Source organism: Colobus angolensis, unplaced genomic scaffold, assembly GCF_000951035.1.
Source record: "Colobus angolensis palliatus isolate OR3802 unplaced genomic scaffold, Cang.pa_1.0 Scaffold226, whole genome shotgun sequence".
NCBI lineage: Eukaryota > Metazoa > Chordata > Mammalia > Primates > Cercopithecidae > Colobus > Colobus angolensis.
Window position 1 is genome coordinate 2782236 of NW_012115444.1, and position 13967 is coordinate 2796202.

General features: G+C 39.2%; 1 protein-coding gene across 1 annotated transcript in view; it reads right to left on the minus strand.

Annotated features, from left to right (window-relative positions):
* The window catches only part of REEP3 (receptor accessory protein 3), a 64289-nt gene that overhangs the window by 21037 nt on the left and 29285 nt on the right, over positions 1–13967 (minus strand). The window contains exons 3-5 of the mRNA XM_011944095.1: positions 9443–9519; positions 6177–6297; positions 5046–5159 (exon numbers count right to left, since the gene is read on the minus strand). Coding sequence (XP_011799485.1) covers positions 5046–5159; positions 6177–6297; positions 9443–9519 — 312 coding nt within the window. The remainder of the gene's footprint in view (positions 1–5045; positions 5160–6176; positions 6298–9442; positions 9520–13967) is intronic.

The window sequence follows — 13967 nt, forward strand, 5'->3', positions numbered from 1 at the left end:
ATTATACCATTCTGCTTCCTTAGATTGTAGGAAAAATAATACAACCTTCTTTTTCCATTGTCTGGACAAAGGTTCTTTCCCTTTTTTTTTTTTTAAGTGTATGATACTAAGTTGTATATTCTCAAAGTCATTCACAAACAAAAAGTCATAAAAAAGACAGTAAGATGTTAGGATTTTTGACCTAATCAGGATCATTTAAAGTCAATTAGATTTCAACAATTTTACCTATAAAGTTCAAAAGTCTGTGGTAATTGATTTCTTATATCTTCTAAACAAATTCACCAAGAAAAGGCTGCCAGAGAAGTTCAAAGACATAGTTAATACAACGGATAGTACTTTTCTTCATCTGTCCTTCATCTGGCAGTAGTGTTGCTCATCTGCACGAAACCACCTACGTTTCTCATGTGGAAAGCTATGGAATGCTGTACATCCTCAGCAAAATCCTTGAAGGTCCTTCAAATGTTTATGCTTTGCTCAGCCAAAATAAACTTGTACAGTGACCTTGCGAACAGATGCCTGGTAATGAGGTCATAGAACTGAGTAACATTTTCAGAAAATTGCTTTATGGTGTAATAAATGTTCTGATTAGATTCCTATTTTCACCTTTAACATGCTCAGGTGGTTCAACCTGGGAAACCTAGTCAGGGTTATTACCCATTCTTCAAAGGTCACACCAAGAGTCCAAGAATATTTAGCCTCAAAGATACTTTAAACAAAATATATATTGTAAAAATTTCAAATAATTTTCAAATCTTACTGTTGGCTTTCTTGCAGCTTCTCCTTAAACCTGACCTATTTCCTATTTCAGTTTCAATTTACTCTTCGGTATGAAGTGTCTGGTTCAGTGATTCTTCTATGACAATGCCCTTGTTTGACATCTGCAGAGATGAAACTAATTTCGTGTACTTTAAAATAAGTACAGTATAACTTGAGGCAAATAGAGTTAACATTATGCTCTGTTCAGCATATTTAATGACCATTTCTAGTGAATAATATAGACTCCAGGATGGGATCTCCAACATTCCTGTACTCATGAGAATAGTGAAGGTTACCTCATATCCAGGGATTTTATGGATAAAAGAATCACACAGCATTGCAAACAAATGGGGACAGTTCCAAATCCAGTATCTGATTTCATTTAAGGGATATGGGCTTCTATTTGTTTTGCAGGAGTGACTTAGATGATTTTTATCAATATTACTGCCTTTGGGGTGGACAGCTGATTTTAAGGTGTTAAACATACAAATTAAAAGAAACAATAAATCATAAGAGAGCCAGAAAAATAGATATATGAAATAGATACATTTTTGTTTTCATGGCATTTTTACAGAAAAGTATTCCTGTGAGATAATGCTTATTTTAATAATGAAGGGTAATGGGTGGGGTCTTATCAACCAGAGGTGAAATACAATTTTCAGTCAGAAATAAAATTTTTGTGGGCTATTCCCTAGCTAATATGGACATTAGCTCCAGACAGACAGTAGATTGTGCAGGTGAGGGCTGCATCTATCTTGCTCATTGCTACATTTCCAGTACCTACTATGCAGTAGGCATTAAATAAACAGATGCTGAATAAATAATATGTAGAATGCTAAACACCAATGGAGGCGAAGTGTAAGATAAAAATAAATGGGAAGGGAATGAGGATAAGATAATACAGTGGGGGCTGCTGATTCCCTATGTGGGAGTAGTAAACACAAGTCAAAATAAAACAAGTACCGCACAAAATAGTCACAATATGTACAAAGGCGTCTCACAAAATAGGAGAATAATAGATTATTATATGCAAATGCTAAAAGTGAGGAGGAAAAATGGGATTTGTATGCTTGTTTTTTAAGACAATATTCTAAAATGTGTTCTCTAAATAATTTTTCAACTTGAAATTTAATTTTCAGTTTTTCTCCACAGAACCACGTTGAAGAATGCTTTTAAATAGGAAAAATGCAGACAGCATCTTCATTGGGTGTAAATAAATACATGTACTTGATTTGCAAAGTCAAAAATGCTAAATTTTGTAGCAAAAAGCAACAAGCTTAGTCCCCTTCTCCTCTTCATCCCCTGCTGATGCAGCCCCTTTAAACCCTCTACTTTCCTATTGTAACAGATGAGGATTTTAGTTCTCTTCTACTTTTCTTCTCTTTCCCCGATACCCTCAATATGGCAAAACCACAGTTGTTAAATCCTTAGTCTGTGTTCATTATTATAATGTAAATGCAGTCATACTCCATTATTTCCTTTCTTATGTAACTTTTGTTTTTTTCCGCCAGAGTTAATGATCATGCCTTTTTTTTCTTTTTCATTGTCTCACCTTCTTTCTCTTTACATTGCCGCCAATATATTTTTTCATGGTGCTCAGGGATCATGGGCAGCTGCATGGGCACCAGTGGCCTAGAGCCAATGTGTCATCTGGTTGAAGCATGCCCTCTCCCTGGTTTTATTATTTATTTATTTTTAGTATTTTTTGAGACAGAGTTTCACTCTTGTCACCCAGGCTGGAGTGCAATGGCGTGATCTTGGCTCACTGCAACCTCCACCTCCCAGGTTCAAGCAATTCTCCATGCCCAGCTAATTTTTTTGTATTTTTAGTAGAAACAGGGATTCACCATGTTGGCCAGGCTGGTCTTGAACTCCTGACCTCAGATGATCCACCTACCTCGGCCTCCCAAAGTGCTAGGATTACAGGTGTGAGCCACCATGCCCGGCCTCTCACCCGTTTTAGTATAATCTCTGTGCGGCATGAAAGATCCTCTTGGCTTTGTAGGTCTACCAGAGCCATCCCTCCTGGCACCTTTCATCTACCACATCCAGTTTTGGCTGGCTGCACTTTGGACTTGCTGTGTGGTGTTCTCTCTGGGAATTTTTGTCATCTCCTTTCTGTGCTGAATAACTTGTTTCCCAGATCCCATGGGTTTCCCTTTTTGTGGACCATTCCCTAGCTCTGGTGAACAAATCTGCCCTGACAAAAGATAACCAGGAGGTAAATCTTGTGACTCTGCATGCTTAGAATTAAGAAATTTCACACAACCGAGAGCTTGACTGTTATAGTACTTGAAGGTGAAAATCATGATGTATCATGGATGGTATTACTGTCTTCAAGCTTTCCTTGTCACTGTTTAGAAATTTAATGTCATTCTGATTCTACATCATTTGAATGTGGCATGCTTTTTTTTTTTTGAGACGGAGTCTTGCTCTGTGACCCAGGCTGTAGTGTAGTGGCACGATCTCAGCTCACTGCAGCCTCCGCCTCCCGGGTTCAAGCAATTCTCCTGCCTCAGCCTCCCGAGTAGCTGGGATTACAGGCGTCCGCCACCACGCCCAGCTAATCTTTGTAGTTTTAGTAGAGACAGGGTTTCACCATGTTGGCCAGGCTGGTCTTGAACTCCTGACCTTAAGTGATCCACCCGCCTTGGCCTCCCAAAGTGCTGGGATTACAGGCGTGAGCCACCATGCCCGGCCAAATGTGACATGCTTTTTATATTTGGAATCTTTATGAATTCTTTCCTTATCACTGGTGTTTTGGGATACCCAAGGACTTCACTTAGAGTCAGTCATTCTTTTCATTCATTGTGCTAAGTACTTGGTGGGTCCTTTCAATCTGAAGATTCATATCCTTCAGTTCTGGGAAATATTATTGTATTATTTCTTTGTTAATTGCATCTATTCCCTCTTTTTAGAATTCCCAGTGGCTGGATTATCTCCTGGATAATCTTTTTTAGCAGATATGGAAATCAGGAATGCATTTTCACTAAGCAAGAAATAAAAAGCAAAATGAACTTCTAAAATAAAACGTAGGCCTTTAAGCTGAAAACTTTGCTATTTCTGTATTCATTTATAAACCTATCCTAATAAAAGAAAAAGCCTTTAAAAGCCAAATAACAGGAAAACTATGCTATATTAAAGTGCTGATCATTAATAATCATTAATAATATAGTTGTCTTACATGTATAGTGCTGCACAGTTAATAAATTTCCATTTAACCCTCAATGTAATGCTAATTTGAATTTTCCTTCTTATTCATTATATTCAGTTTGATACTTGAGCCAAAAAACTCTCTGAAAAGTGAAAGTGCCCTCATTTCATATCCCTTCGCCATTACAGTTATATAAAATCACCACTTAACTAGAATATTTATTTCCATAGCACTGTTGTTTTAGTTCAAGATAACTAAAAGAGACTAACTTGAAAGCAGAATACTATTCAGTCTCAATTTAATTTAATAGCAAAAAACTTAAATTTTCACTTGAATCTTGAATGGAGATAGACACATGATATTTATGTTTATTGGGCTCCTACTATATGCAAGCAAGCACTGTGCTTTTATATATTCTCACAGGTATATTACCCCCATTTTATACATGAAACAACTAAGGAACACAGAAGGCTATTTTCTTTCCATACCAAACACACCAAAATCAATTATGCTAAAGTATTTAAAATAAACCACACAAATTACAACATGCAAAGAAATCCAAAACCATAATGCAAATTTTTACGGAACACATTCATTTGATAACTTGGCTTGCAAACATAACAAATGACATTAGTAATTGGCTGAGTATCAAGTTTTAAGAACAGACTTTTTCATGCCTTATTTTGAATAATCAGTTACCTCAAATTGATTGAAGTAGAGATGCAGAAGTAAGCCAGAAATCCTACCAAGATATTGCCATTGAGAAAGAGACAGAAAAAAAGAGAGAGAAAGAACACCGAAGACAGAGAAAGAAACAATGGTCATCTTTACTTCAGGTGCTTTACTCAAACTACTTTAAGGCCATTAAGTGGGAACATTATGACTACATGACATTTTCAGGCTGTATTATTTATTAAGTACCTCTCATTTTGTGATCAATTAAGAGATTCAAAATATCAAGTATAGAAAATATAAAATTAAAATACCTTTAAAATTATTTACTTGTTTTCCAGTATTAGAAAAATAAACATACAGCAAAATGCCACAATTTTATAATGGTTTGAAATAAAAAGTCACTTTTCTTTATTTGTTAACTTAATGTGATACTGGATTAAAAAGGTAAATGAACAATTACCTTTACTGCTGCAGTAACAGCAGCAGTAGCTGCAAGGTTTAAACCTTGCCGTCCAAAGTTTACCATGGTTTCATAGCCTCGTTCCTTTGCTTGTACAATATAATCATCAATCTCCTGGGGGAAAAAGCCACAGATGTTAGTTTTACTTAAAAATAATGTTAAGAAGCCCCAAAGTAGAACATTCTCCCTATAATAGTTTCACAAATTTTATAGCATTAAGCATGTGTTGATAGGCATTTCTTTCTTTTCTTTTCTGTTTTTTGAGAGAGGGTCTCTTCCTTTTGCCTAAACTGGAATGCAGTGGCATGAGACAATAAGCCATGACCAAATAATTTTTAATTTTTTTGTAGAGATGGGGGTCTCACTACATTGCCTAGGCTAGTCTCAAACTCCTGGGCTCAAGCAATCCTTCCACCTTGGCTTCCCAAAGTGTTGGGATTACAGGCAGGAACCACTGCACCCAGCCTAGGAGCTTCTTTTTTTTTTTTTTTTTTTGAGACAGCGTCTCGCTCTCTCGCCCAGGATGGAGTGCAGTGGCACAATCTCAGCTCACTGCAAACTCCGCCTCCTGGGTTCACGCCATTCTCCTGCCTCAGCCTCCCGAGTAGCTGGAACTACGGGTGCCCACCACCACGCCCAGCTAATTCTTTTGTGTTTTTAGTAGACACAGGGTTTCACCGTGTTAGCCAGGATGGTCTCGATCTCTGGACCTCGTGATCTGCCTGCCTCGGCCTCCCAAAGTGCTGGGATTACAGGCGTGAGCCACCGCGCCTGGCCTTTTTTTTTTTTTTTTTTGAGACAGCGTCTCGCTCTCTCGCCCAGGATGGAGTGCAGTGGCACAATCTCAGCTCACTGCAAACTCCGCCTCCCAGGTTCAAGCCATTCTCCTGCCTCAGCCTCCTAACTAACTGGTATTATAGGCATGCACCACCATACCTGGCTAATGTTTTTTTGTATTTTTAGTAGAGGTAGGGTTTCACCAAGTTGGTCAGGCTGGTCTCATATTCCTGGCCTCAAGTGATCCACCCACCTCAGCCTCCCAAAGTGCTGAGATTACAGGTATAAGCCACCATACCTGGCCTTGGCTTAGGCATTTCTTAAAAATTTATGGAAGTAATTCATATATCTTACCCTTTCCTTTGAAGAAAGAAGTGGATGAAGGAATTTTCTATATATTAAACTTGCTCCTTTGGTATAGGGAGAAAGCAGCCATATGACAAAAGCAATCTTCAGCTCATAGTACAGGGGAAACCTAATAAGAAAAACATTTGGAAATAAACTGCCAGTGAAAAATAAACCACTCTAGAAATCACAAAAACACCTTTTAAAAAGTTCAGTCACTATGCTTTTTTTTTTTTTTTCAGACGGAGTTTTGCTCTGGTCATCCAGGTTGGAGTGCAATGGCACCATCTCGGCTCACTGCAATCTCTGCCTCCTGGGTTCCAGTGATTCTCCTGCCTCAGCCTACCCAGTAGTTAGGATTACAGGTGCGTGTCACCACTCCTGGCTAATTTTTGTATTTTTAGTAGAGACGGGGTTTCACCATGTTGTCCAGGCCTGGTCTCGAACTCCTGACCTCATGTGATCTGCCTGCCTCGGCCTCCCAAAGTGGTGGGATTACAGGCATGAGCCACCGCGCCCAGCCTATGCTAAGTTTTTAAATGTAAGAGTTAGTGATCAGGAGACAACTGTGTTTGAATAATCTTGTTTCAACTACAGATCAGTTCATGAAAGTGTGACCTGAGAGATTCCCCCCTCCTTCTAATACAAGAATCTTCCTTTATAGTAAGCATAGGAAAGCTGCCAAACTGAATGCAGCAGTTAAAAGAAGGCACTAATACCATTTATCCAGTGCACAAGGTATGGCCACCCTATCTGCAGAGCCAAACTGCCATGGAAGTACATGACTTACCTCATAGGATAGTTGTGCCTCTCAGAGCATGACTTCATATGCTCCAAGTGTACAATGTCTACCCCATACACACATCTTCATCTTTTTCAGAACTCCCAAAAAATATCCCTTTCAATTTCATCTGGCCAGAATTGCAGCACTCTGCAGACCTAAATTGTTCACTTCCAAGGAAAATACAAAGTGTTACAGTGGGCCTCCCCTGTTGGCCCAGTATACTTCCTCAACTGTGGCTTTAACCATGTGACTTGCTTGCTTTGGCCAGCAGAAAATGAACATGATACATGTCACATGCAAGCAGAAGCTTTAGAATACCCTTTGACTCCTTCACTCCATCACCCTCAACCTCTTGCTTTAAGCTTTTGCCCTCTGGTATGAGAATAGCTGCTTGTGCAGCCTTGGTTTAAGGGGCCAGGTAAGGTCCTCACACCTGTAATCCCAGCACTTTGGGAGGCCAAGTTGGGAGGATTGCTTTAGTCCAGGAGTTCAAGGGTGTGGTGAGCTATCATCACGCCATTGCACTCCAGCTTGGGCAACAGAGCAAGACCCTGTCTCTAAAACAACAACAAAAACAACAGCAAAAGTGACCTGACCCCAGTAAAAATGCAGTCAACCATTTGCCCTCATGTAGCTTGAGCAAGAAGTAAGTTTGTTTTTCTAAGCCACTGTACTTTCATGGTTGTTTTTTTGTCACAGCAAAAGTTCACTAATATATAATGGGAGGCTCAGTATCTTGTTGTGAGAACCACATAAATGTAGTCCATTTATCACTAGGATAAATGATAGCCGAGCAAATCTGAGTTCTTCTGTCAAGGCAGGCAGAGGGCAGTGAGGATGACTTACTGTGTTGTCAATAAAGAGGTCTCTGCACACTGCAATTACAGGAGTTTCTGGATTCAGTTGTTCATGTTAGACATTTTCTACATCATTCATTTTTAAATAGCATATATAGGCTACATTTGCAATCAGAAAAAAATGAAATCTTAAAAAAAGAACTTGGAAACTTAGAGGTAGCATGGTTTAGGATCTGTGCTCTGTCACTTAAAAACAAAGAGACCCCTGCACCAAACCCCTATACCAAAAATATAACAGAAAAATGAATGAGCTTTGGGGCACAGGAAGGGAAATTTTTACAGTATTTCAAATCAGAAGAGAGTGACGTCTGCAAATAAAGGAAGGTTGTTAAAAATATTTTAGTTTGATGACTTCTATTTTTTTTCTAGCAAATCCAATAGGTCCTAATGTGCTACATGAATAGGAGAATAGCAAAATGGGAAAGACAGCTTAAGGAGAGAATAGTAAAGGTTTGAAATAGACCCAGGCAAAATGTAAGTAGACACTGATCAGGAGCAAGTAAAAGGAATGAGGTTCAAACTGATACCTATGTGAGCAGCTGATTAATTTTTTCAGCTGAAGTTAGCAGCCCAGTTAAAGAAGTAAAAAAGAGTCATTTTGGCTGGCCGCAGTGGCTAATGCCTGCAATCCTTGCACTTCGGGAGGCCGAGGTGGGCAGATAACCTGAGGCTGGGAGTTTGAGAAAAGCCTGGCCAACATGGTGAAACCCCATCTCTACTAAAAATACAAAAATTAGCCAGGCCATGGTGGCATGTGCCTATAATCCCAGCTACTGAGGAGGCTGAGGCAGGAGAATCGCTTGAACCCAGGAGTTAGAGGCTGCAGTGAGCCAAGATCGCGCCACTGCATTCCAGCCTAGGCAACAGAGCAAGACCCTGTGCAAAAAAAAAAAAAGAAAAAGAAAAAAAAAGACGAGTGATTGTTAGGCTAATTCAGACAGAAGGTTTGTGTGTCAAGGGCAGATGAAGATATCAGCAAGGTAGTAAACCAAAATATTTTGAAAGGAGAAGTTCTCAAAGTGATGGCAGGGTTTAGATGGAAATGCACTACTGAAATACACCACAGGGAGATTCGAGTTGTCCAGTTAAGTACTGCTCCTTGGTAAAATGTCAGATCCCTGAGGATATAAACACACTTTAATTTTTGCCTCCTCTATTTGGAACAGAGCAGCCAGGAAGCTGGTGCTGAGTGGGTGTCCACGTGGGTGCTGACGTTTTCCAGTTCAAATGTTTGTAGATGAGAGTTTTAAGGATAGGACAGGGAGGGGGTGCTAAAACCAGATGCTGTGGGCTTCAAAAGCAGAGTCATTTAGGAAGTGATACAGGAAAATGTTCTGAAGTCATCAGTGCAGAAAAGGATGATGACAATCAACTTTCCCTATTCCAAGATACTGGGGGAAGGTGTGTGGGAGGTGAGCAGGGAGTGGCGTACGGGGAGGAAAATGAGCTGCCTTTATTTGATGGGGACTCAAAGGAAAGTAGTGTTCTATGGGAAAGCAGATGACAAAAACAAATGGCTGAATAATTAGGTAACTTGATGAAAATCACTTAGTTAATAGCAAGAGCAAGGATAAGAGCTCAGGACACCTGATTATGAGTCTGCAATCTGGCCCCTTCTCAACAGCAAAACTTACCAAGCAACTGTTTGATCTGCTACTGTTTCAATCACAGTATAGAGAGCAAAAACAATCCAGTACATCATCCATCGAACCTGGAAATAATAAAAATAGTCATGAAACAACAGACAAAAATTATTTGCAACTCTGAATAATTATATGTATGTATGTATGTATGTATGTGTTTCTGTATACATAGTATGTTGGGTCAAATGCAGAAAGTGATGGTTTAATTTTCAATGGGTTTTATGTTTGAGTTCTTTCCTACATCAACAGTCTTGGGATAGAAGGAGCAAAGATTAATAAATCTCTGGGGCTTGATACAATATAATCTAGGAATCTAAATCAAAGAATTGGGAAAATAGGAACTATTTTTCTTAATTGGAAGAAAGTTCTTTAAAAGATGTTATCTACTTGCTTCTTTATGAAACTAAAAGTTATTTATTTATTTTTATTTTTTCTACAGATAGGGTCTTGCTCTGTTGCCCATGCTGAAGTGCAGTGGTACAATTAGGATCATGGCTTACTGCAGCCTCGACCTTCCAGGCGCAAGTGATCCTCTTGCTTCAGCTGCCCGAGTAGCTGGGACTACAGGTGTGCACCACCACACTTGGCTAAATTTTTTTTTGTTTTTTTGTAGAGAAGGGGTTTTGCCATGTTGCCCTGCTGGTATCGGACTCCTTGGGCTCAAGCTATCTGCCCGCCTCGGCCTCCTGATGTGCTGGGATTGCAGGCATGAGCCACCATGCCTGGCCTTAGCTATTTAATTGTTACATAAGTAATATAGTACAATATGATAAGACTGCATTTAATCTTTACTAGTCTTTAAAACTGTATATTCCTTATTTCCCAATATATAGAAATTGTTCAGAAAGCAAAGAACAAGCCCTGGGCTTCTTACTTCTATTAATGATGCATCCATAATGCTAGTTACCCAGGTGGAGAGCGTTAAGGTTGGTCTTCTTCCTCTTCCCCTGATATAAGTCTGTAATCTCCCACACATCTTTCTCCTTCTTCCACTCTAATTCCACAATGGTAGTTCAGGATGTTTTAATCCCTGGTCCGAATCAGGGCATGCTGAATGGTCCCTGGCACTCTGCCTTCTCTTGGGACCTATCCTTCTCATAGAAGCATGCAAGATTAATGTTTTCTGAGTTGATTCTCCCAAATTTATACTTTTTCATCGACCTCAGTATATAGAGTTTCTTGTCTCTCAAGTGCACTGGAGTTTCACTTACGATTAAAATCTCTGCATTTCTGTGAATAATAGCAAATACACAATGCCATGCCAACCAGGGGGCGAGGAATTACGTTGATAAACATATAACATAAATTAATTCATTTAATCCCTGTAACAACCTTTACAAAGTAGGAAATGTAATTACTTTCATCATAGGTAAGAAAACAGTGGCACAGAGAGGTAAAAGAGAAGTCATTTGGCTAGGATTTGGGTCCAGGCTGCCTGACTCTGGAATTGGTTAACCCATTATACCAGGCAGAGAGGATGTAAGAAACTGCCCAATGTGGGGTCCAAGGATGACTACCACTTTCCTTGTTCTTACCTCATGAGTGACAAAAAAAATCTAGGTCCTTATATATAACTGGGAAATTGACCTATTAGTTTTACTACAGATGCTTGTTTTGTTATTTTGTAGGCAATATAAAACGATAACTCAAGTAGCTTTTTCAATGGTCTACTTACATGAACAAACCAACAGAAAATAGCCGTGAATAACTTCTGAAACAATTGTATTGTGAAATATGAATGCTACCAATTTGTTCTAATTTATAGAGAATCCTGAAAGTTAAAAAATTTCCCAAAGCAAATAATAGGGTACACTATCTATATTTCAAATATGAGAAAATTGATTTATAAAATTATTATCTTAAATGTTAAAAAAGTTAAGACTAATGTTCTCTTTAGTTTTCCACTTTTCATGAGTTTTTTTCAATCTCTCACTGCTCCCAATCCCAAGCTTTTGTCCAAGTAGGGGGATTTTCTTCCAGGGCTAAAATCCTATGTGGGTCTCTGCGTGTGTTATCTTTTCTTTCCTCCCCTCTCCCTACCCATTTTTTTTTTTTTTTTTTTGAGACGGAGTGTCGCTCTGTCGCCCAGGCTGGAGTGCAGTGCAGTGGTGCCATCTCGGCTCACTGCAAGCTCCGACTCCCGGGTTCACGCCATTGTCATCCCTCAGCCTCCCGAGTAGCTGGGACTACAGGCACCTGCCACAACGCTCGGCTACTTTTTTTTTGTATTTTTGGTAGAGACGGGGTTTCACCGTGTTAGCCAGGATAGTCTCAATCTCCTGACCTCGTGATCCACCCACCTCAGCCTCCCAAAGTGCTGGGATTACAGGCGTAAGCCACCGTGCCCAGCCCCTCCCTACCCATTTCTAAAAGAGGAAATGATGCTCTTGTATGGGTTCATTCCCTCAGTCTTTCCAAATCCAAACACTAATTTAGTACTTTCATTTCTCAGCTGTATTCATAAGGTTATCTTTTTTTTTTTCCTGAGACAGAGTCTCACTCTGTCACCCAGGGTGGAGTGCAGTGGCACAATCTCGGTTTATTGCAACCTCCATCTTCCTGGTTCAAGCAATTCTCCTGCCTCAGCCTCCTGAGTAGTTGGGATTACAGGTGCGCGCCACCACACCTGGCTAATATTTTTGTATTTTTAGTAGAGATGGGGTTTCACCATGTTGGCCAGACTGGTCTCGAACTCCTGACCTCAGGCAATCTGCCCGCCTCAGCCTCTCAAAGTGTTGGGATTACAGGCGTGAGCCACCGCACCCAGCCCATAAGGTTATCTTTTAGAGTCAGTCATGACGATAGGCCTCCCTCCCAAAAAGAAATGAAGGAAAAAATGACTACAAACTGAACAATGTGCTTTTGTTAAGCTAGCAGGGATGTGGGGAGTCATCATGCTTTTTTAAGCTAAACAACCCTTTACTGAAAACAAAACAAAACAAAAAAAACCTGTAAATACATTACAAGAGAAACTGTTCTGGCTCAGTCACCCATTCAACCTACCCTAGGACTCTTGGGGAGACTCCAAGAAACCCTTGCGCTCTACGAGAAAGGTTTGAAAGTAAGTAATATGGTGAACTCCTCTCATTTTACAGAGGGCCAAAATCAATAAGTTGCTCAAGATCACTGCACTAGGAAGTGGCTGAAGGAGGCACAGTCCACCTTGAAGCCCAAAGGATGCAGCTTTTTAAACAAGCGGCTGCCACCAGACCAGTCTCTCCAGTTCTCTAGGATTTCCTGGCTCTCTCCCTCTCCAGTACTCAGCACAGAGACCTCAGTATAAATATTATCACCTCCTTTCCCAGGAAAGTGGAGGCTTAAGTGTGAAATATAGTTCACTTCACAAAAAATTTAATACATTCTCAGAAAAATAAAAGCATTTAAGTAGCTGCTTATTTTTCATTATTTCATGTTTTCATTATTTTACAACTGTCTTGATGGTTGTGATCTTCCAAGGGGATAACAACTATAAGTAATGCTCCACAAATTGTTTTAATTTATTTGTTAATAGGGTCGAGTAGAGGCAAAAGGACTGTACAGATAGTAGCCGTTTGCTGATATTCCCTGAATGACGAGTTGTGGAATGAATTAGAGCTGCTGCACATTCCGAAGGTTTCAAAAGTAGCTGTGCTTCAGTTAAGTGCTTATTCAATTTTCAGATGAAGTCATCAAATTAATTTTAAAACTCACAAAGTAAATATGTGCTTTAAAATATATGTTTTTTTCTAAGAAAGCAAAAATTATATCTGTTTAGGTTGTGAGAATATTTAATAATGCCAAAAATAAAAGAGGGAGAAAAGCCTTCAATTTTTTTAGTGAAACACCCAACAGCAAACTCTCTTATCAATAGGGTATTTCTAGGCATGTTCCTGCTGAATTGACTACAGTTCTACATCTGCAAACCCCATGGTTTATAAATTCTTTGACAATTTGGTCTCTTGAACCTATGAATTTTTTGTTCTCATCAGAAATATGAACCTTAAATATAGTTGAATACAGGCAAAAATTAAATAAATTCAATGACCATGTGTTATTCATGGAAGCAACCATAAAGAAAGTTAACCTTGAAAATATATTGCTTTCTTTTTTTTCCATTAATGTATTTGGTTGGGAGTTTATACCAAATGATTACTCAGTGATGCTTTTATTAAAACTACACCTCAGGGCCATTTGGCCTGCTGTTTAAGGTTTTGCTCAAAAGAAATAGCAGAAAGAAGTCAAGGTCAAAAAAAAACCCAAAAAAACCTAAATGTATGTGAAGATAAAGGAAATATTCTTTAGATCAACAAAAAACTGATAACAAAATGCAGTATTAATACCAAAAAATTGAAAGGAAACCAATACACAAATTATCTTCTGAACGTATGTAACCAAATATAATAGAAAGAATTACTATTACCAAATATAATAGAAAGAATTACTATTGGCTGGGCACGGTGGCTCAAGCCTGTAATCCCAGCACTTTGGGAGGCCGAGACGGGCGGATCCCGAGGTCAGAAGATCGAGACCATCCTGG